A 27,946-nucleotide genomic window follows, 5' to 3' on the forward strand; every position below is an offset into this window, starting at 1 on the left:
CAGAAAGAGCTGCTGCAGGGAGAGAGAATCTTAAGCAGACTCTGCACTGAGCGTGGAGCCCCACCCAGGGCTCAATCTCACGACCCTGAGATCATGACCTGAGCCAAAATCAAGAGTCAGACCGGTTTGCTTCCTTTTAACTGGCTAGAATTGTTGTCTCTGTTTTAGTATTCTTCTGAATTTAATTTGTTATTTTACAGTTCTTATTTTACACATTCTGCTTGAAAAGTCTTGGTGTTTAAAATTTCTCACAGCGCTTAATATAGAAAGTATTCAGAATTAGTTGCTGATTTGATATATTCTTTCCCATTCTTTGTTCATGTTTCCTTAATATGCAGTCATGATTAGAAACTTCCATTCATTTCAAGTTGTGATTACATTGATGATCTGTCTACTTTTGTGTCTTCAGGTTATCAGAGAGAACTTCTCTATCAGAGGGAAGATGGCTCCTTTAGTGCTTTTGGGAATGATGACCCTTCTGGGAGCACTTGGTAAGTGTGTTTTTGTTTTTGTTTCTTTAAAGATTTATTTATTTATTTGAGTGAGAGAGTGCGAGTGAGTGCGGGGAAGGGCAGAGGGAGAAGGAGAGAGAAACTTTAGCAGACTCCTTACTGAGCTTGGAGCCTGACTCAGGGCTTGATCTCAAGACCCCGAGATCCTGACCTGAGCTGAAACCAAGAGTCTGATGTTTATCTGACTGTGCCACCCAAGGGCCCCCACTTGGTAAGTGTTTTTACTAACAGAACAAATCTGTCATGAATGGGCTCTTATTAGGTCAAAATGGCCATGAGGTTGACAGACGTGTCCCTATGTATATAGGCTTGTAGGTTGCTTTTCTTATAGCCTGGCTTTAAAAGAGATTTTCCTTTTTAAATACAGTTTTAAAACACTAATAAGTAAAATGTTTTTATTTATTAAAGATAAGCTATAAATCTTTTTTTTTGTGGGAAAAGTAATAAAAATACTTTATGATGATGGTGCAGTTGACAAGAAAAACTGGTTAGAAATACTGAAATACTGAGTGATTGTGATACAGTTTTTTTTTTGTTTTGTTTTTTTCTGAGAGACAGAGCATGCAAGCAGCGGATGAGGGGCAGAGGGAGAGGGAGAAGAGTGAATCTTAAGCAGGCTCCATGCCAAGTGCACATGGATGGGGCTCAATCTCATGATCCTGAGATCAGGAGTCAGTCATTTAACTGATCCACCCAGGCAGCCCGACGTAGTTCTTTTCTTAATCAGACATGATCAATACAAATTTTGTATTAACACAGTCAACATAATTTCTTTAAGGTTATTTTTTGTGAAAAACAGTGATGGAATTAAGTAATAAGCATCCAGATTTCTTCCAGAATGGAATCTCTGTGTGGCTGATTTTGGATGATTATTTTCTCTCTTTGCACTATTGTCAATTACACATTTCACCCAGAAGAAGATTGACTAACTGTAGCAGTCAGGTTAGACAAGGCACGCTGTGGTAACAACAATCCCCTAAAATCTCAGTAGCTTATTAACAAAAGCTTCTTTCTTGCTCATGCTGCATTTCTGCTGTGGGTCAGCGGGGGGCTCTGTAGTCCTTGCTCAGCTGCCAGCATCTCCCCAGGAGGCTCTAGGCTTACTGCAGCCTGGAAAGAGAAGGCTGGAGCATGCAATACTGGTAATCAGGTGCTTCAGCCCGGGTGCAACATGGCTTCTCACTTTATCATTATCAGAGCTAGTCACATGGCCATGCTTAACTTCAAAAGGGTGAAGAAGTGAATTTCTCTGCATACTCAAAAGGGGATCAGATATTACTGAATACTAGTAATATTTATCACACCTAAACATTTCATAGGATGAGATGTATCTGCTTCAAATTTTCTTTTGGCCTGTGTCAGGATATAGATCCATAAATAGAAAGGTTTCAGTGTTTTATTGCTTGATGATCTTTTCACCTAAATATTTATTGTTCTGTAGCAGGCATTGGCAAACTTTTTCTGTAAAGGCTCATATAGTAAATATGTTAGGCATTTGCAGGCCACAGAGAGTCTCTGTTGCATGTTGTTTCCTCTCCCCTTCCTTCTCTGTCTTTCCTTCCTTCCTTCCTTCCTTCCTTCCTTCCTTCCTTCCTTCCTTCCTTCCTTCCTTCCTTCGTTCTCCCTTTAGAAATCATTCTCAGGTGGTGGGTGATGGAAGGGAGACTCATGTAAACAGACCCTGGGCTGGATTTGGCACAAGGACCAGATTTGGCCCAGACAGATTTGTTTCATAGGCTGTAATTTTCTGACTCCTGTCTTATCGGGGAGAAAATATCCATTTTCTCTAGTTAAGAGTACTACAGTTTGACTGTGAACTATATATACTTCATCCGTGGCTTCAGGGCCGAGCCAAGTGTGTAATGGGATCTTCCTTGGTAAATACCTAGAACACTCCAAAGATGATGACCTTGGACAATTTAACTCTCAGCTTATGAAATAGTGGGGGGGGGGTGGAATTAGGTGATTTCTAAGTTCCTTTCCAAATCTGATATTTTGGGAGTTGACCTGGAATTTCTTGGCCATATTCAAGTGGAATTCAAGCTAGGCTGAGATGTTTATGTTGTCTTTTTGTTGCCTTTCTTCCCTTTGTTCCTTCTTCAGTGATTATCTTTTTGTGAATCTTGTGATGGGGGAAAATATTGTTATTGTTGGTGTTTTCTTGCTCAGTGTTATTTAGAGGACTTTCTAAAGTATATTTTATGTAATTTTTCTCCCTATTAACCTAGGTTGTCAGCTTTTGTCTTAAGATGTTTCCTTGAAGCTGATCCCTACATAGATATTGATCAGAATGTGTTACACAGAACGTATACTTGGCTCAAAGGGCGTCAAAAATCCAATGGTGAATTTTGGGAGCCAGGAAGAGTGATCCATAGTGAGCTTCAAGGTGGCAATAAAAGTCCAGTAATGCTTACAGCTTATATTGTGACTTCTCTCCTGGGATATAAAAAGTATCAGGTATTTAATCTTTAATTTAATAAATGGTGGGTGGGAAATCACAAGGAAGGTAGGTCTTGATGAGTCAAGAATGTGTTTGGAAATTTAAGAGTTTTGCAATTTTACATCACATTTGAAGTCTGAATTCGTGCACCTTTTTGCTTTGCATTTATGGCCATATTCTAAAATCTGAGAATGAAATACGAACCCACTCTTTCCAAATAACTCAGAATGCTTTCTTATATAAATGTTGTTGTACTGCTATTGGTAAGATAAATCAATACATATTTTCTCATTGGAAAGGTCCATTTCTTAGGGGACAGAAAATTCTTTTGAATTGGGGAATGCATTCTAGAACGTTTAGGTTGTGAAGGATTTTTTTTTTAATTTCTAAACTATCATGGAGCAATTACAATGTCTGCTAATTTAGTGCAAAGTATACCCACACTCTAAAAATCATGTTAAATGGGCATGGATGTCTGGATGAGAATGAGTATGCATGGAAAGTTATGCTAATGAACTTAATTTTGCTCCAGAGCTGTTTCAGTGATTGATGCCTTTACTGCTTTAATGGCAACTACATTTCACATGATCGAAAACAGCCATTCTTGATAGTAAGTTCCTCCTGTTTCCCTAGTCCAGTACTAGGCATGTGGAAGATAAACTTTCCCCTGACCTTAGAGCTTTAAAACCTGAGATCAGATATGAATAATATTTTTCTCAAATTTGCTCTCATCTGAGTTCATGACATTCAATGGTAGAAACATTGGCAAAAGTTCTACTTTTTATTTCTTATTCCTTCTTGGGAGTGGTGCCTATTTACTCATAAAAACTGAAAAAGCAGTGTTTTCTTTTTTTTTTTTAAACCTTTTTTAATCTTTTCTTTCTTTTTATTTAAATTCCAGGTAGTTAACATACAGTGTAATATTAGTTTCAGGTGTACAACGTAGTGATTCAGCACTTCCATACATCACCCAGTGCTCATCACAAGTGCCCTCCTTAATCCCCATCACCAATTTAACCCATCCTCCCACCCTCCTCCCCTCTGGTAACCATCAGTTTGTTCTCTGTAGTTACGAGTCTGTATCTTGGTTTGCCTCTCTCTCCCCCCCCCTTTGTTCATTTGTTTTATTTCTTAAATTCCACATCTGAGTGAAATCATATGGTATTTGTCTTTCTCTGACTTACTTCACTTAAGCATAAGACGTTCTAGCTCCATCCATGTCATGGTAAATGGCAAGATTCCCTTCTATTTTATGGCTGAGTAACATTCCATTGTGTACACATACGCATATCTTCTTATCCACTCATCAGTCAAAGGACACTTGGGCTGCTTCCATATCTTGGCTATTGTAGACAACATTGCTGTAAACATCAGGGTGCATGTATCCTTTTGGATTAATATTTTTGTGTTCTTAGTACAATTGCTGAATTAGGGTAGCTCTAGCTGTATTAGTTTGCATTCCCAGCAACAGGCATGGGAATGCCTTTCTCCATATCCTCACCAACACCTTTGTTTCTTGTGTTGTTGATTTTAGCCATTCTGACAGGTGTGAGGTGATATCTCATTGTAATTTTAATTTGCATTTCCTTGATGATCAGTTATGTTGAGCATCTTTTCGTATGTTTGTTGGACATCTGTATGTTTTCTTTGGAACGATGTTTATTCATGTCCTCTGCCCATTTTTTTTTTTTTTTTTACAGATTTATTTATTTATTTGAGAGAGAGAGCATGCGAAAAGGGGGAGGGACAGAGGGAGAGGGAGAGAATCCTTAAGCAGACTCCCCACTGAGCCCAGAGCCCTAGGCGGGGCCTAATCCCAGGACCCCAAGATCATGACCTGGGCCAAAATCAAGAGCTGGACACTCAATCAACTGAGGCATCCAGGCACCGCTCCCATTTTTTTTTTTGAAGATTTTTTATTTTTAAGTAATCTCTATACCTAGTGTGCAGCTTGAACTCACAACCCTGAGATCAGGAGTTCACGTTCCATGACCAAGCCAGGAAGGTGCCCCTCTTCTGCCTGTTTTTAATGGGATTATTTGGTTTTTGGGTATTGAGTTGAGTCAGTTCTTTATATATTTTGAATACTACCCTTTAACAGATATGTCATTTGCAAATATCTTCTCCCATTCAGTAGGTTGCCTTTTAGTTTTGTTGATTCTTTCCTTCACTGTGCAGAAGCTTTTTATTTTGATGTAGTCTCAATAGTTTATTTTTGCTTTTGTTTCCCTTGCCTCAGGAAACATATATAGAAAGAAGTTGCTATGGCTGACATCAAAGAGGTTACTGCCTATGTTCTCTTTTAGGATTTTTATGGTTTCAGGTCTCACATTTAGGTCTTTAATCCATTTTGAATTTATTTTTGTGTATGATGTAAGAAAGTGGTCCAGTTTCATTCTTTTACATGTTGCTGTCCAGTTTTCCCAACAGTGTTTGTTGAAGAGACTGTCTTTTTCCTATTGGATATTCTTTCCTGCTTTGTTGAAGATTAATTGACCATGTAGTTGTTGGTTCGTTTCTGGGATTTGTATTCTGTTCTATTGATCTGTGTGTCTATCTTTGTGCCGGTACCATACTGTTTTGATTACTACTGTTTTGTGATATAACTTGAAGTCTGGAATTGTGATGCCTTCAGCTTTGCTTTTGTTTTTCAAGACTGCTTTGGCTATTCGGGGTCTTTTGTGGTTCCATACAAATCTTAGGCTTGTTTGTTATAGCTCTGTGAAAAATGCTCTTGGTATTTTGATAGGGATTGCACTAAATGTGTAGATTGCTTTGGCAAGTATAGACATTTTTAACAATATTTGTTCTTCCACTCCATGTGAGTATGGAATGTCTTTTCCACTTCTTTGTGTTCTCTTCAGTTTCTTTCATCAGTGTTTTATAGTTTACAGAGTACAGGTTTTTCATCTCTTTGGGTAGGTTTATTCCTAGGTATCTTCTTATTTTTGGTGCAGTTTTCAATAGACATAATTCCTTCATTTTTCTTTCAAAAGCAGCATTATTTTCAAAATGAATAGCAAATCTTTAAATGTCAGTGATCATCATCGAGTCCCATTGCCTAGGACAAAATAAGGTGCTTAAACAGACACTGAAATTATTTTTTGAATGAATGTTTAAAAATACTTTTTGTTTAAATGTGTGGTAATGGGTTATTTTGCATGGTAAAATATATGTGTGTGTTTTTTTCAAGCCTAATATTGATGTGCAAGAGTCTATCAACTTTTTGGAGTCTGAATTTAATAGAGGCATTTCAGACAATTATACTCTAGCTCTTATAACTTATGCGCTGTCATCTGTGGGGAGCCCTAAAGCCAAGGAAGCTTTGAATATGCTGACCCGGAGAGCAGAACAAGAAGGTAATGCATGGGGTCATTTGAGATTGTTAGACTGCTATGCATTAGGAAATATACAAATTATGCGAGAAAGTTTTGTAAGCCAGATATGACGTTGATAGCATTTCCCTCTTCTGAATGGGATGATAAATGAAATGCAGATGAGATCAGATGAGTCTGACATGGCTGCTTCTGCTTTCCCTGAGTTTTCTAGAGAATTTCAGGGCTTGGGTGTTTCCTTCTTTTAGATATGTTCTGCCCTGTGTCAGTTACCTTTTGAGTTCTTTGATACTGTTTCTGGTGTGGTGGCCTTGAGTGGTCATTAGGACATAGGGTTGTGAAGAGATGTGGGTTTTGTTGCTGCTACTTGCTTTTATGAGCTTAAGTTTTCGTAACTATAAAATGGGAGTAACACCTAGCAAATGTTCAAGATTTGAACTAAAATGCTAATTAATAGAAATGCAAATGCCAAAAAGTGCTGTTAGTGAGTTGGATGACTATTTGTTTTAATGGGCTACAACAGGATAAAAAGTACAGGTGTTGCTTCCCAAATGGCCTCTATGGTCAGGGATCCAGGTGTGTATGTGTGTGTGTACACGTGAGAGAGAGAGAGAGACAGACAGACAGACATAGAGATGGGGATGAGTGGGCAGAAATAATTTTAGGTAATGTCCACTGATGCAAAGCCTTGTTAAGTCAAGAAGGGATAAATGTTGAAAGTTCTTAGAGATTTTTAATAGTCTAAAAAATATTGCATTATTATTAGCAGTAATTTAGATCGAGTTCTTATTATCTTTACTGACTATTGCAGTGCTGGGGACTAGATTGTTCTATGGAGACTGTAGGCCTTGACACTTCTGCTCTGCTTGTCCAGCTGGTAGTTATTGCACATTCCACCTGAGTGTGATCGTCACCCAAAGGGTAGTATTTGAGACGGGGGAGGGGGCTCCAAGTGAGATGCTCCTCTGTGGGTAGCAGAAATATCTCTAGGAAGATTGTTGAGTTGGCCAGCGTCCTTCGTTTTTTTTCTTGGGGGCTTGGATTTTGAACTCATAACACCAAATTTCAGATAATGAAAAAAAGGAGAGGTTTCCGGGAACATTAGGGCTGGTTATCGGCAGATTCCCAGAACAGGGTTCTTTCTAATGTGTCCTAAGATATTTTTGGGATGGCCTGGTCAGAAAAGTTATGTACATTATCTTCTGGAGTATAGTATGTTTTTCTTTTATTTATAGCTGTTTAGTCTTGAGCCAAACATGTGGAATTTCCCTTGGGAAATTATTTTCATCAAAACATCCTCAAATATAAGGAAAAGGGTGAGAATTTATAAGTTGTAATAGTTTAGAAAGTGACCTATAAGTCCATGTTTACCTGTGTGTCTGTGTTTGTGAATACCCATATTATTGCATGGCATACATATGGTCATATTTGGAAATTTATCTCTATTTATGCTAGTCAAGTAGGACTTGGACCAGTGTAGGAATATTTAATGGTATAAAATGTAATATTTGCTCAATTGGTCAGACTATTCTTACTTGTCTCGTGCAGGAGGCATGCAATTCTGGGTGTCATCAGAGTCTAAACTTTCTGAGTCCTGGCAGCCACGTTCCCTGGATATTGAGGTTGCGGCCTATGCGCTGCTCTCACACTTCCTGCAGTATCAGGTGTCTGACGGAATCCCGATTATGCGGTGGCTCAGCAGGCAGAGAAATAGCTTGGGAGGTTTTGCGTCTACCCAGGTGAGTGATGATAGTTTTTCATTTTTTAAACGAAATCTAGTTTAAATATATATATAATTTTTTAAAGGAAGTAGGTGTTTGCTTTTTTCATGACTTCATAAAATTGGCAATTTAAAAATTTACTACTGTAAGTCAAAGGTCTAAGTTACTGATTTTAATCTTTTTCTAGTCACGGATATAAACATCATATGTGGTACGCATATGGAATAAATTAGCTCCCCTCTATGTTGGCCATCTTTCACGTGGGGTAACTGATATAGTAGATAGTCAGTTTCAGTCAGCAGGTACTTTCCAAGCCTGTCCTGTACTGTAGGTCAAGGACATTCAAAAAAGGAATAAAGGAGAGCTTCACTCCCAAGAAAGGTGGGTGAATGCATAGCAGGTGTCCTAAACATTACTAACTTTAAAGACTCTTTGGTGACCTGGATATATACTTATATGCACACATGTTTTTCTTTCCTCAACAGGACACCATTGTAGCCTTGAAGGCCCTATCTGAATTTGCAGCCCTAATGAACACAGAAGGGACAAACATTCAAGTGACTGTGATGGGGCCCAGTTCACCAACTCCTGTAAAGTTTTGGATTGACACACAGAACCGCTTTCTTCTCCAGACGGCAGAGGTGTGGACAAGGGGGTGGTTATTTAAAATTACGTGTAGGTGATTCCTTATGCTGGAATGCTGTTTTATTTCCATTCTGTTGACTTCAACAAAGACTTGTTCCTAGAGCCCTGTAAAGAGACTGGGAGGAAGGAGTGCCCTCCTTTGGTTGAATTTGCCGAGCTGGGGAAGAGAGGAGGGGATGGGAACTTTGGAAAGATTTGGAAAAGGAGAAAATATGGGCTCTACCATATTGGGAAAGGAACGAACACCTGCTGAGTTCCTATTCTTTGCAGGCAGTGTGCCAGATTTCTTTACATGTGCTATTGCATTTGCTTCTCAAACCAACACAAAGAAAGTAAGTACTTTCATCCCCACCGTACACGTGATAAAACTGAGGCTGAGAGAGGTTAAGCAACTTGCTCAAGACTGTGTTGCTAGTAACAGTAGAGCTAGGATTTGAACCCACGATTTCAGACCGTGTTCTTCCCAGCTGCACCACATGTCCTCTTAGGAGAATTGATAGAATCAGTAGTAGGATTCTTACTTTATTTTTTTTTAATTTTTAAAAAATTTTATTAAAAAATTTTTTTTGGATTCTTATTTTAAAATAGGATAAAGGCTTATTGTCGACCCTAACTTTATTCCTGTGGTTAACGTTGGGGGAAGCTGAGAGTAATGGGTGAAAGTGATAACTTCAAGGCTGGAAACTGAGGAAGAGGGCTGGTGGCAAAAGAAAAAGGAGGAGTAGTGTGAGTCATAGTCTGTGATCATGTGCCACTGTGTCACGGGAAGGCCGGAGGATTAGGCGCTAAGGGAGGTGGGAGGAGTGAGAGGACTTCTGTTTCTTGTCTCTCTTGCTTCCCGCACCTCTAGAAGGGCAGCCCTGTCCCCTCTCTCAAAGAGTAGAGGTGAGGGTGCATGGAGAATGGGCCCTTCCTCTGCCTTCACCTCTCTTACCTGGTTGGCCCCTAGCTTTTGACATGTGAGGCTCTGTGAAATTCTTAGAGCTTTTGCAGATGCCTTACACTCCTAGTGAGGGGTAACACTGGTTTCTAGTGCTAGCCGGAAGGACCTGCATATGGAAGATTAGCCTTACTCACTCTTTTCCCATCTTTATTCAGCTTGCTGTGGTTCAGCCAACTGCAGTTAATATTTCCGCAAGTGGTTTTGGATTTGCTATTTGTCAGGTATGTAACAATGTTCATTTTTGTTTAGTTCAGTATGACTTGTTATAATAATCCTTTCGTTTGGGGTACTGCTCAATCTGTAACTTAGATAATGTATAAAATTCTTAAGGATTTCTGTCTGTGACTTAGGTAAGATAAATCACTCTCTTTAATAAAAAGTATTAGAGATGTTACTACTGGTCAGTAGATAGCAACCAAATGGACTGACAATCTTGGAAAAATATTTCTTGAGTATTATATGCTTTTTGAAGTTAGGATTAAATTCTTCCGATATGATTCTTGTGAGCTGTTGGGAACTCCCCATCTTTTTTATGAAAATACAGCTCAGAAATCATAATGGTGGTAAAGTTTCTACTGTAACTTGATAATACAACAGATTTTGCCTATAACTTCTTAATATTCATCTAACAATATGAAGGTCAACATGGTATTACAAGGAATTGACTTGAAAAGAGGAAATGTCCCTTTAATGTGAAATCTTATGTAATTGTTGGCTAACTGAATTTAAATTAAAAAAAGAAAATCTTATATAATAGTAAACAAAACAATTAGAGCATGATATGTTCAATGCTTTGCTATAAGAATAAAATCCAAGAAACTTACCCTTAATGGTACAGTAGCGTTAGAATAAAATGGAAGTAGTATGTAAAATCCTGAATGGGATAGTTATTGTCTTAGTACATTGAAAATTACAGGGACTTGACATATCTTATTGGAAACCAAAAATAATATCTTATATAGGACCAGAAATGGTTATGTGCTTGGTTGGAATATACAAACCAAACTAAACCCTTGAAAGATTTACCGAGAGAGTTAAAAAAAAGGCTATTATAGAGAAAAGGTACTTTCCCAAAAACCAGTACAACTGTTCTAGTTGAAAGAACAGGTATACTTCCTAAGTAGGGCAGATAGATGGTCAGATATAATTTCAAAACTTCCAAATAATTCTTAAGATTATTTTGTGTAATATTCAAAACACAGTAGTAAATGTTTTTTTAAAAATCAAGGAAAAATGATCACAGTTAAAAGGAACAGTATTCAACAAAAAGGGTAGAAAGAGAAAAGAGTGAATAATTTATATTTGTCATTCTTAACAAAGGCCATGTGAAAATTTCCACTCCCAAGCTGTCTTTCAAAGCAAACAGCAAATCCAAATGTAAATACACAGGATATTTTAGATACAATTGAAAAATTATACGTACTTAAGTCACCAAATTGGCTGGAATTTATTCTTTATTAAATCAAATGTAGATAAATGACTGAAGCCAGATGAGTTTTACTTGAACTTTGAAGGACACAGCAGTAAATGTGGTTCCTACTGGTCAGAATGCTCACTACTCCAAACCTGCCTCAATATGCAGAACACAAAAGGTAGGGACTGACAGGCGCTTCTTAGGATGGAGAAACAAATTGCTAACAAGTTGGACACCTGGGAATATGTTTTGAGATTCTTTTAATTGATATTTTTGTAAGCACTCTAGATAAAGAAAGGAAAGAAACCTCTCAGGTTTGCAGTAAATTCTTAGCCCCTTTTAAGAACTAAAATGCTAAGCTGTTGGAAATAAACTGCAAGATGTCTCCAAGTTCGCTGAATGAGCAGTTGAGCTTTTCATGGGTCACACATTAATCCCGATACTAAGTTATAGATGAGTATTAATTATGATCCAGAGGATAAATATAGTAGTTCTTGTTTGTTTCCTGATGACGTTGGTCTCTAAACGACAATTGCATGCCTTTGGAAAGGGGATGATGGAAATAAGAGACCATCTCTCCAGTTATATGAAACTGTTCTTCACCTCCTCCAAGAATATTCTAAAATTTTAATTGTAGCTAAGAAAGAATTAGAGAATGCCCAGAGTGAGATAACCAGAATGATCAAGAGGACGAAGGGATTATATGAGCTAGGTGTAGCAGAATAAAAAGTTGGAACTCTTAGGTTTGAAAGAGGAAGGCTTAGAAAGAGGATTTATTTTTATTTTTTATTTATTTTTTAAAAAGATTTTATTTATTCATTTTAGAGATAGAGTGTGTGGGTGGGTGGCGGGGGGGAGCAGAGGGAGAGGGATAAGCGGACTCCATGCTGAGCCCAGAGCCCGAATTGGGGCTCGATTCCTTGATCCTGAGATCATGACCTGAGCCAAAATCAAGAGTCGGACCCTTAACCGACTGAGCCACCCAAGTGCCCCAGAAAGAAGACTTTTTTTAAAGTGTGAAAATCTACAGAGGGTACTAGATGTTTAGTTCTGAGGTGTGTGTGTGTGTGTGTGTGTGTGTGTGTGTATGTGTGCGCGTGTGTGTGATTTAAGTATAAGAAAATACAACATTACATAGCAATGGTAAAGCTTCTGAATCTTGGCATCAAAAAAGGTGGAAGAAATAGATTCCAGTTCAACTTGGCATGAGGCAGTTGTAGGAAATTTTGACTATATTCTCAAGCTTCCGATCTTAGGAACCCTTTGGGAAAAACAAACCAACTTATCCTCACCTTTGCCCAGTGTCCCCACAGCACCTTGCCCTGGTGGTAGGCACAGAGTACTTGCTGAAAAAGACCCAGTTGTCTTGAAATCTGTCGTTTTATCATATTTTAAAAGTATTGTACAACCAGAAAGAATGCTGAGCCGTTGAACAGGTTTCTGTTCAACCAGGGCTCTTAAATGTTTTAGTTTTGGTTTAGCTTACTGAGTTTCTAAGGTTCCATTTTGTGAAAAATGACACCAGTTGGGCAGCAGAGCTTAGAAATTAGTGGATGATCTCAAGAAAGAAATAGGCTGTAGTTTCACTTTTTCCCTAAAGAGAATGTTTTACATTCCTTGAAAAAAAAACCCCATACAATACCTATGAATATCATGAAGGTCTGTACCTGTTCTGGAGTCTCACCTAACAATTTTCTCAATTTTAAAAATCATTGCTTATAAACTTTTATAGTATTTGTTTGTTTTTTTTTTTTTTTAAAGATTTTGTTTATTTATTTGACAGAGAGAGAGACAGCCAGCGAGAGAGGGAACACAAGCAGGGAGAGTGGGAGAGGAAGAAGCAGGCTCCCAGTGGAGCATGGAACCTGCTATGGGGCTCGATCCCAGGACCCTGGGATCACGCCCTGAGCCGAAGGCAGACGCTTAACAACTGAGCCACCCAGGCACCCCTATAGTATTTGTTAACAATGATACTTTTTAGCTGGTAAAACTAGTTTTTTTTTTTTTTCTTGGTCGAAGATTATAAATCTAGTTGCATTTATCCCAAAGAGAATCATTGCCTAATATTCAGAATACGTAATGATGGCAATTTATTGGTAATAATTTATGACGAGCTTATTACTTATGCTCATTTATTATTTTTTGCAGTTTAATGTAATTTATAATGTGAAAGATTCGGGTTCCTCCAGAAGACGAAGATCTATTCAAGACCAAGAAGCTTTTGATTTAGACGTTGCTGTAAGAGACAATAAAGATGATACCAATCACTTGAATTTGAATGTGTGCACAAGGTTAGTATTGCTTTAAGCCCTTTCTCTCTCTCTTTTTAAAATAGATTTGAAGATTTATTTGTTTATATATGTATGTATGTATGTATTTAAGAGAGGGAGAGAGAGAGAGCACATGCGATGGGCGGGGCAGTGGGAGACGGAGAGAGAGAACCCTAAGCAGGCTCCATGCTCAACTCGGAGCCTGAGGTGGGGCTTGATCTCATGATCCTGAGATCATGACCTGAGCCAAAATCAAGAGTTGGACGCTTAACTGACTGAGCCACCCAGGTGCCCCAGATTTGGAAATTTATATATATGTAGTTATCTGACTATATCAATATAAGGAGTTACAGGGGATGCCTGGGTGGCTCAGTCAGTTACGCTTCTGCCTTCAGCTCAGGTCATGATCCCAGGGTCCTGGGATTGAGCCCTGCATCGGGCTTCCCCGCTCAGCAAGGAGCCTGCTTCTCTCTCTACCTCTGCCTGCTGCTCCCCCTACTTGTGCTCTCTCTCTCTCTGTCAAGTAAATAAATAAAATCTTTAAAAAAATATAAGGAGTTACATTTAACAAAGATTTCAGTTATTTAATACTCTTCAGATTACAAACTAGAAATACTGCTTAATTACATTTAAGTATTAGTGTGTTCAAAATGATTTACAAGTTCTTCTTATATTTATAATAACTTTGAATAGAAAAATTTACTAGAATGTAGGTCTTAATTTATGAAAACTTTAAATTAACCAATCATGTTTAATACTCTAAAATCCATTATTCCTTGGTTAGTAATTTTCTGTTAAAGAATATTCCAGGTTTATATTTAACTTTTAGTTAAATATAACTTTTAACCCAAGACTTCATAAGAACATGCAAGTTTAATGAAGAGAATGGTGTTTTTAGACACAGTTAAAATACTCCAGTTTAGAAGGTCTTCACCTTAGATAAATAGGCACTTTTAGCTTCTGGGAGTACTTAATAAGGTGATTCTTAAATTCAGTCTGTATCCAAAGCATCTGAGGATCTTGTTAAGTCAAAAGGAAAAGGGGTTCCAGCTCAAACCTGCTGACTTCACAGGTTGAGAGTCTGTGAAGCTGCCTTCTTCAGCTTCCTTGGTTGTTCTAATGCACACACAGGTTTGAGAGCAAATCCTTCAGAAGGGTCTTGAACCGGGAGACTTCACAATTGCTTCCTTGTCAGTCTATCCTCTTACCGCTGCATGATTTGCTGTGAAGTTGGGAGTTACTGTGAAGATGCCCTGATATTGAGGAGCTGCCGTCTGCTCTTTTGAAATACCCCCTAGTGTTCTGGTTGAACGTGGCTTGTTGTTGGCTTGTTGTTGGAAGTCACTGACGTGGTACTGAGCTGCCAGATGCTCTTCAAGGTCATTGTTGGGTGTTTCTCCAGGTGGCCAACCTTCTTAGCCATCGCTTGAATCCAATCTCCTCCATTACTGCTACCATCTGTACTATCTTTGGGCCTTCATGTTCATGATTTTGGTATAAAATGTCATTGTGTTTGTCCCATCCGTTCCCTTCCTGGGCAATTTGGACTCATAGCAGGGGGATAGCAGAATTCCTTCAAAGGCTTCCTTTTTCGCTAAGAAAGTAGGACTCCCACTCTTCTTTATGAAGTTTATGATTGGTTTCTTTTCCAGAATAATAGCATTGTTATTATTATTTTAAGTAATAATAAGCTGTATTTATCACAAACTTACGTCAAACACTTCCACATGCATCTCATTTAATCATTATGGTAACTCTATAAAGTAGGTGGTATTATTATCCCTGCTTTTGTCATTCACGCACTCATTCCTTCATTCATTTGGTAAATATCAGTTGAGTCTCCATTATGTGGCAAGCATAGTGTCAGATGTTGGAATATGACGGTGATCAAAAAGGCACAGGCCCTGTCTTCATGGAACTTACTGTTTGGAGGGGAGACTGAGAGAAATTCGTAAAAATAAATCTTCTAAGTAAGTCTAAAATTCTAGTTTTGAAGTGGGCAAAGAAGAAAAGTCTTTAGAGCTGTAAGAGGGATTTTACCTCTTAGGGAGATCAACTGAAGAAACAGATGAGGAAAATCAGGTGAAACTAGGATTCAGATGAGGATGGGGCCTCATTTCTTACAAGGGCTCATGAAAGGATATAGGGTTCCAAATCTGAACCTGTCATCAGGAATCAGATGGGTGATAGACTTTGATAGGTAGAGGATATATATATCTTTTTCCCTTTATGGGGGGGAAACTAGAGAAGGGAACTGTTTTCGTGTGCGAGTAGCGGTTGGTAAAAAGGATTTGGATGCTGCTCCTGGTCTTCTGAGAAAAATCCGTTATGAATACAAATAACATTTTCAGTGAAGTTTTTCAGTGGCCCTTAATAAAAAGAAAAGCTGGTATTTTAGGTGCTTTATTCCCATCCGTAGGGTCCAAGCCCTTACTCACCTCAGACGAGGTTTTCTGTGTGTGGCGTAGTCATTTAACAAATTCTGCCCCGGGCTGGTAGGAAGACCAGGTCAACCGAGGCACGTTTGATGGTGTCCCGAAAGTCATCGTATTTAAGCGGATTGGCTGTTCTTCTCTTTAATGTTTGCCCCTACACAAACGCCTCTAGCTGCACTGCCCTTACTAGTTTCCAACAGCATCTCTCTTGGCCGCGTGCATCACTCCGCAGATGTTCTCACTTGTTTGCGATTGCTGAGCCAGCTGTCGTCGGCAGTGGGACCGTGTGGCTTTTCAGTCAGCCGTGTTTGGCAGCCATTGGTTAGCTGCTCTCAAAAGCAAGCTCTTCTACCAGCCCTCCTTGCTTTCGCCGTCTGAAAGGACAACGGGAACTCCCGTAACAGTGCTCCGATCCTTTCACGTTGTAGACAGACTCCTTTCCGTAACCACACTGGGCTCTTTCTGCTCCAAGCAAAAGGCTCTTGCCACCTATTCATTTTCGAAAACTGTTTACTTTAAAGGAGACAAGATGCCGTTGGTGCCCAGATCCTTTGATGCTCACGTTGTGTCCAACAGGGTGAGAGAACAAGGTAGTGTCACAGAATTTTCCAAGACTTGGAATTCTCGCCAGGTGGCCAAAGAAAACACAAAATGTGCTCCAAGTACATTTTGGAGAACAAAGGGAAGGACTCCTTCCTGGTCTTCTTTTTCTAAAACCAGATGAAGAGAAGATTGCCAAAGACTTGGCGGTGGTCTGCTGCTTAAGTGGTCAACTTTTCAGTTTCTTTTTCAGTTCCTGGCTTTCAGCTGGAAAGCTCAGGGCTGTCAACTTCTGAGAAAATGAAAAATGCGATTCAGTTTGGAATCACCCCTAGAACACAGGGCTGCCCACTGAAAGGGCGTCCAGGTTGTACTTGTTACAAATCTGTGGGCACAAGGCTGATACACTGCAGGCATTTCACGTCACGTGAATGCATTGCTAAATCATTATTCCTCATGTGGTTGAAAATTATAAGAATTTCATACCTGTAAAGAAAGGCTTGCCAGTTTTATAATAGTTTTCTATAGTGCTTTTTTACTTCAACATAACAGTAAGTATTGGACTAACACTTGTCAGTCTTAATTTTTATGTGAAGAGAATTTGCCAGCAGCTTTAGGTTTTTCCTAAAGGGTTTTCTTCCTTCCATCCCGTCCTCTCTGCTGTAGGTTTTTGGGCCCAGCTAGAAGTGGCATGGCCCTTATGGAAGTGAACCTCCTCAGCGGTTTTACCGTGCCTTCGGACGCAATTCCTCTGAGCGAGACCGTGAGGAAAGTGGAACATGATCATGGAAAAGTCAACCTATATTTAGATTCTGTAAGTAGTGAAACATAAGTTTCACATAGGTGACTGGTGACAAGGTGCCATTTATTGTCTTGGAAGGTCTGCCTTACTCTCGGCCTATTTCCTTTGTCTTTATTTCAGCTTTTTGTGTCCCTGACTGACCCTAACACGGCAACCTTGTTTTTGTCCCCACTAAGAAGACATCACTATAAAATAAACTTAAAGAGAATGATGTTAATGATGAGCCTGATGAAAGTCTTGATAACTCAATCCTTATTTCATGCCAGCTGTAAACTATGCAGGAACTGTGACATTGTAATTTCAAAAATTTGGTCCAGGTCTCAGTTTGAGAACCCCTCTGCCTCAGGGAATTGCTAAAATATTCTTTTTTTTTTAAAAAATTATTTGAGAGAGAGAGAGAGAGCACAAGCAGGGCAAACAGCAGGCAGAGGGAGAAGCAGGCAACCTGCTGAGCAAGGAGCCTGCTGCGGGACTCGATCCTAGGACCATGGGGTCATGACCTGAGCCGAAGGCAGATGCTTAACCGACTGAGCCACCCAGGCATCCCTAAAATTATCTCTTTAAATTCTGATGATGAAAGCTTTAATTATGAGTTTTAAAATGCTTTTGTGGAGCTTTTAATAAATCCCAAAGGGGTTAATATTTCTCCAATGAATAATATATTAGGTGCTTAAATCATAGAAGAATATTCTCAGAGGTCTTTACAAAACAAATTATTATATAACTTTCATATACTCTTCTCTTTGTATGAAAATTACTTATCCAAGAATAAGGTGTGTAGAATATGTGAGAGAAATGGAAGTGAAGAATTCGACTGTACTAGTTATGTCTCGAAACTGCTGGCATATAATTTATTCTTTTTTTCCAACACCTATGTGAAAGTCTTAGGTTGAATCGAAATTGAGTTCTAAGTGTTCTTAAGATTTCATGTTATGTTGGGGGAATACCTATGTTTCTTATTCCAGTTTTGCCAAGTATGAATCAGAAATATATTGCTTTAGCAATATATATACTTTAAAAAAACTAGTTCTTGAACGTTCTCATTTGTTTTAGGACTTCAAAAACTATGGCCAAAACTCTGTTAGAACTCATTCAAAGTCTTGGGGCACCTGGGTGGCTCAGTCGTTAGGCATCTGCCTTCGGCTCAGTGCGTGATCCCAGAGTCCTGGGATCGAGCCCCACATCAGGCTCCTCCGCTATGAGCCTGCTTCTTCCTCTCCCACTCCCCCTGCCTGTGTTCCCTCTCTCTGGCTGTCTCTCTCTCTGTCAAATAAATAAAATCTTTAAAAAAAAAACAAAACTCATTCAAAGTCTCTAGCTTCTTTTTCTGTTCGGGAGTTTTCATATATTACATACCGCTTGACTACTGTGGACTTGATTTGGAATGTGAAAAACAAGTTTAAGGCTTTTATTTATAATGTAATTGGTTCTTGGAGTACGTCCCGTATCTGTGATGTACTTGTATGTATGTATGTATTTATGTGATGTACTTGTTAATGGTTATCTTAATTTGAATGTTCAGTATGTTCTGACTGATTAACTTGACTTTTTCATTTACTGCTATTGGAAGTAATGGAATATTTGAAGGAATTCATCAATTCTCAGATTCCTTTAACAATATTAGTTGCCAGTTTGGCCGCTCCTGGAGGCAAGGAGCTGGCCTTTTGTACCCCATACCAGTTTTTGGTTGTGGGGTACAACCCCCACCTGGGGTTACCTCACTAGGGTGAGGTTCCTCCCGGGAGCTGAGGGCAGTTCTTCAGAGAACGGGGTTGTGTGAGCTATCAGCAGCAGCCCAGGTGGGTACGTTGCCTGAGACGCGGATTGAGTGAGGCACCAGGGCCCAGAAGCAGGAATCCTTGGACTTGCTGCTTACTTAACCCCTCTGAGTCTCAGTATTGCTTTTGGTGAAATGAAAGTGGGAAATTACCTATCTTGTAAGAATTATTTTGCGAGTTAAATGAGATAATTTATATAAAGTGCTTACCGTAATACAGGGTAGGTAGAAATCCTCCCTAAATGTTAGCTTCTATTTGTTTTCCTTAAATGGTAACAAAAAGAAACATCTTTTGCTTTGCCATGAACACATCGTCTGTCAACCCCTTAAGAGTCTTTTGTATTTTTCAAGGTAAATGAAACCCAGATTTGTGTGGATATTCCTGCTGTGAGAAACTTTAAAGTTTCAAATACACAAGATGCTTTGGTGTCCATCATGGATTACTATGAACCAAGTAAGTGTGTTCTAGAGTTTCTAATACTTCAGAAGTTAAGCCAGACATTCATTCATTCGTTCATTCATTCATGGCCACCTATCTCATGTATGGGGAGCGTTGTTGGGGAGAGCATAGGAGGTGGGGTGTAGGAGGTGAGCTTTCCACTTAAATAAAAACAATTGATAATTTTAAAAAGTCACATGATAGCACTTAGATGAACACAAAAAAGTGATGTTTTTCCTAATAATTTTAGGTTTTTCCTCATGTTTTAGGTATTTAACTAACAATTACAAAATTTACAAGGAAAACTGACATAACCGTGAGTCTAGTTATGTGCAGTCTCCAAGGTTTCGCTTCTTTCCCAAGCATCCCTTCCATCTGTTCTGTTTTAAAAAGGGATTTCTTCAGGAGAGACCATGAGCCTCATTTGCAGTATAGAGACTGGGATGGGTTTAGCGGAGTCTGTTGTTTTGCTAAAATTTATACATTGTATCAGTTTTTTTGTTTAGCGGATCAAGAAAAATAACTTTGGAAAATAACTTGAGCTTCTTCAATTTTACTGGTAATTTCTCACACTATAAAATGTTAAAAATTTAGGGTGTGAAAGCAGAGATCTGGTTTGTAGATCACCCAGGTTAGGCCTACTCTATGCTCACAGAGTGACATTCTGTGAGTGTATGATCTCCGTAATTGTAGTAAGTCTTGTTCTGAGTGCATACTCCTGGTGGCTCAGAATCATCAGAATGCATGAGAATCGTTAACATCTTGACGTGTTCGGGAGTTGTAGATAATTACACCCTAAAGTAAAGTGAACTTGTTCACGTCGTCAGTAGTGTTCAACAGAGTATCATTGATGATTAAGGTTAAGCACAGCAGTTCTTTCTCCTTCTGAGTCAACAAGCCAGTTCCTCTCATCTGCCTCCTGGTGGAATTGGGGAAGAGCATTTGCCCAGGTTCTTGTGGGGGGTTTGGGGGACACGCTGAGGACAGCCCTTCTTTTCTGTGGAAGGACGGATACACAGTGGAGACACAGTGGTAGCGCCCAGTTATCCAACTTTGGAATTCAAACTAGTTGGGAAGTTCTCCAATTGATGTTTCTTCAGCAAATGGAGAATATTTTGAACATTCAAGAAACAAAAAAGATTCACTCTATGTACATTTTTTTGTGGAAAGCAACTTATTTAGGAGGGGGACATTTTCAAATGGAAAATATGGGAAAGGTCAGAAATAATAAAAACCTTACCAACCCAGTTTTGAAGATTCTAAAATTAAAAAATATATAATGATAAAAAATATTTAAAAATATAATAATGTCAAAAAATGAAGAAATTTGAAAATAAAATGTTTTTAAAAATTGTAAAAAATAAAAAATTATGTTGTATAGTAAGTTTAGTGCCATAGGTACTTTATATAGTTTTTAAAAAATATTAGCTTATGCTATAAAATTTACCCCAACATATTAGCTTATACTATAAAATTCGATGCTATATGCTCAACATTTTAAAACATTGAGACGCATTACAAAAGACGCATTACGCAGGCTTCTCTATGTATTTTTGTGTTTTTTAATAAAGCCCACAGTAAATCTCTTTTCGTAGTTCTAATGAGCTTTGCTTGAATGCATAGAAAATGACACTCGAAAATAAACTCTCAAGGAGGTTAAACAAGCCTTAATTTCAAGTCTTTCCTGTTCCAGGAAGAGATTCGAGTGTGCTTGGGGCTGCAGCCTGCAGCTGTGGTCTGGTGGTCCCCCACCCCCTGCCCCGTGCAGTGCTGGCCAGCTGTGGGGGGTGGGGGCCGGGGGGGGGGGCATAGTGCAGGGAAGGCATTGTTTCTCTCTTGGATTTGGTTAGCAGTGTGGGCCCCTCCTGAGCCTTTCAGTTGTTTCTTGTAAAGTAAAATAAAATTATGTGAAGAATGGAAATCTCAGAGTATTGAAACTCAGTCCTGGAGTGGTCTTAAGGTTTGGCAGAGTAAATGTTTCCGAACAAGGGACCGTGTAAACTGATGTCTGCCTCTGCACAGGGAGACAAGCGGTGAGGAGTTACAACTCGGAAGTGAAGCTGTCCTCTTGTGACCTCTGTGGGAACGCTCCCGGATGTGGTCCTTGCGAGAGAGGAGCTGCAGCCTCCCTTTATCACGCTTCAGTCCTTGTCGCGCTCTGTGGCACGCTGCTGTTCTCTTCGCAGCACTGGCTGTGATTCATTTTTTAAGGACTTCATGTAACACCGACATTTCCAGAAGTCACACATCTTGTTTTCATGATCAAGTATTTTTACTATTTTTGAAAAACTTTTTTTTTTTTTTCCTCTCTTTATGGGGTTATGGGGGATGGTGCCCAACAGGTCCTAGGATGTATAGCTGCGTGGATGTCTTCTGACTTCTGTGTAGAACAGAAAATCAGAGTTTGGCAGTCGTGCGTCTTTATTTCCCCCCTCTTAAAAATCATTCAGGAGTGGTTTCATGGAGGTGTTGTTTTCCCCAGAATAAATGTGTTATTTTAGATTAGCTATTCTTTTTATTTTCTAGAAGAAATGAGCCTAGGATCTTAAGCATTATTATACACCAGTGTTGGCTTTAGCATTAAAGACAGATGTCTGGGAACTGGGAGAAAGCTACCAGAAGGAGGAGCTCTCTCTGTTCCCATCCCACATCCACCCATCCTAGCCCTCTGCCCTGCCTCACCCCCCAGTGGTCTCAGTATATCCTTCCTAATTGGATATCACTTCTTCCTTTTTAGTAGGGGGTGAATTTTTTTTTTTTTTTTTAGTGAAGTGTGTGTGTGTGTGTGTGTGTGTGTGTGTGTGTTTTTCCCCACTCCAATTGTAATTTCATCCCCCAGCCTTTACCCTTCCTGTTTTTCTTCTGGAGAGAAGAAGAGAGGGAATGTGTGATTCAGAGCTTGGGGAGTGTACAGAAAACTGCCCTAAGGAGTCCTGGGTGCATTGCCCTCCCTCTCACTGCCTCAGCCCCCCACATTGGCTCTGTTTCCAGGATCAGAGTCAGAGGGCATGGCAGTATGTGCCCCAGGGGATTCAGACTAGAAGATCCTAGACCAGAAGCTGCAGCGTTGTTAGTAACCAGGGTACAAGATCTTGTTGAAGATGCCGCAGGCTGACCTCCCTGTGACCTGGGAAAGAAGCTGGGGCTTGACAGGGGCCGAGAAGTGAACATGACTGCTGACCTCAGGTATGGGAGGGTATTGCCCAGGGTCCTATAGAAGCTCTTCTAGACTCAGGTGTTGGAACGTCAGACAGCCAGCTGTCTGGTGACATCTAACACTTGTGTGGATCTTTAGGATTTCTGAACTTTGAGCACCTGGATAATTGGTTACCCTGTAACCTCTGAAGGGTAATACTCATTTATCTGGGTGAAACTTTTAAAGAAAAATTCCTTTCCTTCCATCCCCCTCCTTTTCTTCCTTTCTCTCTTTCTTCCTTTCCTTCCTTCTTCCTTTCTTCTTTTCCTTCTAAATACATTGAAATATTTTAGATATATCAAAAATAAACTAAAGATCTCTTATTAAATCTAGAAATGGTTTAATTTTGCTCCTTAATTCCATGCCATTTCTCTCAAGTGAACATGGAAAAAATAATTGCCATGAGCTCCAAAAAGTCTGCATTATGGTATTTAAACTGTTTAAAAATAAATCCATCAAAAATAAAAGATGCAAATAATATCTTTTAAAGTTAATTTTTAAAACTTTTTTTTTATCTTAGTGAATTTTACAAAATTATAGTGGAGTAGATGTTCCTATATTGTTTTTGGATATTTTGGATACCAAGGGAGGAGTTACCAACATTTCAGTGGTTTAAAGCTTGAAACCTAGATGTAGAAAGTAGATCTTCAGCGAGTGGTCTATGGAGAGGGAGAAGTTAAATATCAAATAAATAACCTTCTTGTATTTACTCTTAAGCGGGTATAAGTTTCTAGTTCTGTTACACCTTTGAAACAGTCTGATCGAAAAATAGTGTTTGTTACGTTTGGGCCTTCAGGTATGGTATTTTCGGACTTTATGTCCTAGGACTTCTTTAAGATGAAAATATCTTCTGATGAAGTTGGGGGAGGGTGTTGGCACAGGATAGCCTCGTCGCCTGCCTCGCCCAGGGAACCTTATACCGGCCATCGGTACCTTATATTCTTCAGCAAATAATTTATACTGAACTTCTAGTGTAGTATATTGGGAGACACTAGAATGGAAAGGCCAGGGGAAGATAGCTTGTATCTTTTTTAGGCCATATTTCCTCATTTAAAAACTAGAACTCGAATACTTTTTTGTGAAGTACTTCAGGTTTTGAGATTAACAAGTCATTTTGTAACTTTTCTTGTAATGCATCTTTTTGTTATAAATTTATTAAGAGTGGAGGAGGAAGAAGAGGAGGAGAAAGTCAGTTAGTGGTGCTTCACGGTGCACAGGCTGTGGCGATGCCTTGTCCTCGTCCTCCTTCACACCTTTCTAACAGAACTGGCTTTGTTACAACCTGTGGGGCTGCATTAAAAGCGATTGATGAGCCACAGGCAGAAGGGAAAGAAGACATGTAGCAGTACTAATTAATAGTATGGACTATTTTCTTTTCTGCGTATGCTATGAATGATCGTATTAAAAAACCCCATTTTACCTTTATGTTTGCTTATGATGAGATTCTTACATTTAGAATGCTGTCCATTTCATTTCCTGAGATGAACTAATTGGAAATCTCCCCTTCCCTTTCACTGAGCGGGAACCTTGCTAAGACACCAGCAGTTTTGACCGGCCAGTGGTTCCAGAGACTGAATCACTCGTAGCCGAACGATTCAAAGACAGAGCAACACTTTTATATTCAGTTTCCCCATCCTACCACCTTCAGTTAGAATTCTAAAAAAGCGATGAAGGCAACTAACAATTTGTTTGCTGTATCAATGAGTTCAGAAAAAAACATGTCTGGTTAACAAAATGCTTTTTTTTTTTTTATTGTATTACTCTATTATACTTTATGTTTTTCAAAACACTGTAACAATAATATCTTTGGTTTAGTATTTTGGGTATAGTATAATCTGAGGAGTGTTGTGCTAATATAAAATCTAGATACACATCTATTAGCTAACAACTTGTTACTTAAATATGCAATATCATATCCTATACGTGGGGATCTTCAGAATTGTAGGTAGCATAATTCTCCCTGCTCCCATTCTTTTGAGCCTGGGTATAGTTATTGTTTTTAAAACGTTATACTTAGCCCTAATTTCTGTATATGTAAAATATAGTTATAAACAGTCTGGCGATATAATACCAATTATCTTTAAATCAATTATTTAATTCAGCATTTCTGGCTGTCCTATGACATTTAAAGAAAATTGGAGCTATCATTTTTCTTTGTCATTTTTAGAACAAGGTATTTTCCTGCTGGCATATCATTACTGGAGTTTTTTGTAACAGCCTTACTTTTTTCTCATTTGCTCCATTGAAGTTTAGTACTGATTTCTGTAGAAATACGTTGTAAATACCTACTTGACAAGGTTTCTTAAGATGAAGACAGTACTTATTTGAGTTTGCCAAGTGGCAAACCTTGGGTCCAAATGCCATTATATATTCTTGGGGGTATCATTTTCTTGCACAGTAGAAGTCTGAGATACTTAGAGTAAGTACTTGCTCTTGGCTTAGCTTCAGAACCTATTCTACTCTCAGTAGAGGCTTCTGTTAGACAGAAGATATATTCCTCATTTTCCTTTGTTTTCAGATTCCAATAAAGCATAGCACTTTTAAGAACTTAAAAATTTCATATCATCTATTCAAATGATATTTATGAATAGTAAATATCTTAAGCTACATTGGGAGTAATCTGAGGTGCAATTATTTTTATCACTACTTTGAATAAAGGACTGTTATCCTCCTTTCTTCCAGAAACTGAACAGTAAATATACATTTTTAATGAAGTATGCATTAGTGAGAGTAGGCTTGTTTCAAAACTGTTCCTAGCCAGTGTGTTTTCCTCTGCCTCATCAAAACACGTTATATCATTCCATAAAATGTCATTTGCATTTCAGTTATTGTCACCCAGGAAAACAGATGTTTTGTAGATGATTTCTGAGCTTTTCACTTCAGAGGACGCTTACACACTGGTATGTGCATATCTCTGTAACAGGGATGAATGATATTGATAGACGTGTGGCTCCATATTTAAGATTAATTTTATCTCATGTTGTCATGAGGCTACGATTTACCACTCTTCTGCCCGGTGCATTGAATTCGTGGTAGAGGGTAGTGCCATGTTCCATTTGTAGATTTTTAAGATTTATCTTTGATAGCTTCAGTAGTATATGACTCTATTTTGGTCCTTCCCGGCTTCCTGTTTTGGGTTTTTACTAGGGTACAGCTGATTTGGTAGAGTCAATTTATTTTCTACACAGGAAGGTTTATAAAATTTTTTTCCTGAATCCCCTATTTTAAGAATCTCTTTTGCATATGAGAAGAATACTGTTGAAATAAAACATTATTTTCCCCCAAATTAAAGCATCGTATGTTGATCAAAGTGATTCCGAAAGTTTAAATTTTAACTGTTAGAATGTTACGTTATTGTTAATTGTATTCTATTATATATTCCGCAGGAAATCATGGTTTATCAATAAAAAATTAAAATTCCCGTCTATTATTATCATCAGTGTTCCTTTATTTTAGTTTCAATCACATCTACAGCACATCCTTTACCTACACCTATTTAACTCTGAGAAACGAGATGTCGGAGAGTGGGTTTATGGTGTTACAGGAATTTGACACGAGTGAGGAATGACAACCAACCTGCTTCACCTCCCTCCTTATGCTTTGCTTTTGGGTTGGAGTGGGATCTGCAGAGAGGTAAGTGATATACCAATAAAAAATGTAGAAATTATATAGAAATATAGAATGCACAGTTTGTGTACACAGGAAAATGGAGGCGTGGATTGTTGTCTCTGGGTGGGTCCCTTTGAGTCTGAGGTTATCTTTAATTCTCACAACGGACCAGAGGTGGTGCTTGGCTTGGGAGCTGTTGGATTCTCTTCTTCCTGCCACTGCTTGGGTCATCATTTCTGCTAAGGTGATGTAAAAATGGACCTTAAAGAAGGTTCAAGAAACAATTTATTGGGGGCACCTGGGTGGCTCAGTTGGTTAAGCAACTGCCTTCAGCTCAGGTCATGATCCTGAAGTCCCAGGATCAAGTCCCACGTTGGGCTCTCTGCTCAGCAGGGAGTCTGCTTCTCCCTCTGACCCTTTGCCCCTCATGCTCTCTCTCTCTCTCTCAAATAAATAAAACCTTAAAAAAAAAAAAAAGGAACAATTTATTGGCAGTCACTAGTGGTAACTACAGATTAAGGAGATTCAGAATGGGGGTATTGTGTCCCTTGACCTGGTCACGCTGCATAGGCACACAAGACATCACCCCAGACTTTTGCAGCGTCCCTGCAAGGGACACTGCCAGCAGAGGAAGTAGTGGGTGGATTCTCTCAGCTTTCTCAGGTCCCTCTCTCTCTCCTCCCCCCACTTTTATCTCTGTTCTTCATCCTGAAGCTCCCACATTCTCCACTTCTCCTCTCAGAAGTCTGCAAATACTAAGCTTCCCTTCTGTCTTCAGTTTTCTCTTGGTCTCTTGTGGGTGGCCAGCCAAAGCTTTCTGTCTTCTGCCTGTTCTGCTGCTGGGCCTGGTCCCGAGAGTGGATGAGTGATGAAAACCCTTTGGATGCTTCTCCACTCTGATTGGTAGTTGGCTCTTATTCTCTTTTATGTTATCCTGGTGATCTAAAAGTTCAGACAACTGCGTGATTTCAGGATGAGGGAGACATTAGATGGCAGAATACACGTACAAGGGGCGCCTGGGTGGCACAGCGGTTAAGCGTCTGTCTTCGGCTCAGGGCGTGATCCCGGCGTTATGGGATCGAGCCCCACATCAGGCTCTTCTGCTATGAGCCTGCTTCTTCCTCTCCCACTCCCCCTGCTTGTGTTCCCTCTCTCACTGGCTGTCTCTATCTCTGTCGAATAAATAAATAAAATCTTAAAAAAAAAAAAAGAATACACGTACAAGACTTGGTGGTTAAGCAAAGTATGAGTCAGTGACCAGGGAGCCAATGCCTCCAGTTGCTCAGCAAGTGAGGTATTAATTCTAGTATAGCCTGCACGTTTCAGGGTGTTGTGCCCAGTACTAAGGTCACAGTCTAAGAAGGTAAGAACACCTGGAGTCCATATGGAGACAGAGTGGCCCTAGTGGTGTCAGGATGAAACATCACAGGGTGTGGGGAGGCTCAGCTGGTGAAAGAAATAATGTGTACTCTTAACACTTTCTTTAAATATCTGAAAGGCTGTCACCTGCAAGCTCACATTGCAGAATTGTTGCAAGTGGGTAGATTTTGGCACAACATCAGGAGGAATTAAATAAAACCTCCTTATTTCAGAAGATGGTGACTACATGGTCCCTACAGGGGTTTGGCAGAGGCTGATCCCTGATGGCGGTCATTCTGAAATGGTACAGGATCCATTCCTTTTTTTGCAGTGAGTGTTAAAAATGGTAAGAGTCAAGAGGTTTTCTAGTTTAGCTCCCCTTACAGATTGAATTGTGTTCCCCAAAAAAGAATGTTGAAGTCCTAACCCTCAGTACCTCCGAATGTGACCTGATTTGGAAATAGGATTGTAGCTGATGTAATTAAGTAAGATAAGGTCACACTAGAGGA

The 27,946-nt window shown here is 39.2% G+C and overlaps 1 protein-coding gene across 1 annotated transcript in view; it reads left to right on the forward strand.

Moving 5' to 3' along the window:
• CD109 (CD109 molecule) overlaps positions 1-25,894 on the forward strand; it is a 128,599-nt gene extending 102,705 nt beyond the window's left edge. Inside the window, exons 24-33 of the mRNA XM_040643674.1 lie at positions 410-491; positions 2,741-2,969; positions 6,146-6,311; positions 7,836-8,026; positions 8,494-8,649; positions 9,752-9,817; positions 13,159-13,301; positions 16,922-17,069; positions 19,186-19,288; positions 21,296-25,894. Coding sequence (XP_040499608.1) covers positions 410-491; positions 2,741-2,969; positions 6,146-6,311; positions 7,836-8,026; positions 8,494-8,649; positions 9,752-9,817; positions 13,159-13,301; positions 16,922-17,069; positions 19,186-19,288; positions 21,296-21,471 — 1,460 coding nt within the window. The 3' untranslated portion in view covers positions 21,472-25,894. The remainder of the gene's footprint in view (positions 1-409; positions 492-2,740; positions 2,970-6,145; positions 6,312-7,835; positions 8,027-8,493; positions 8,650-9,751; positions 9,818-13,158; positions 13,302-16,921; positions 17,070-19,185; positions 19,289-21,295) is intronic.
• Positions 25,895-27,946: the final 2,052 nt, after the last annotated feature.

Source organism: Ursus maritimus, unplaced genomic scaffold (assembly GCF_017311325.1).
Source record: "Ursus maritimus isolate PB19 unplaced genomic scaffold, ASM1731132v1 scaffold_29, whole genome shotgun sequence".
Taxonomy (NCBI): Eukaryota; Metazoa; Chordata; class Mammalia; order Carnivora; family Ursidae; genus Ursus; species Ursus maritimus.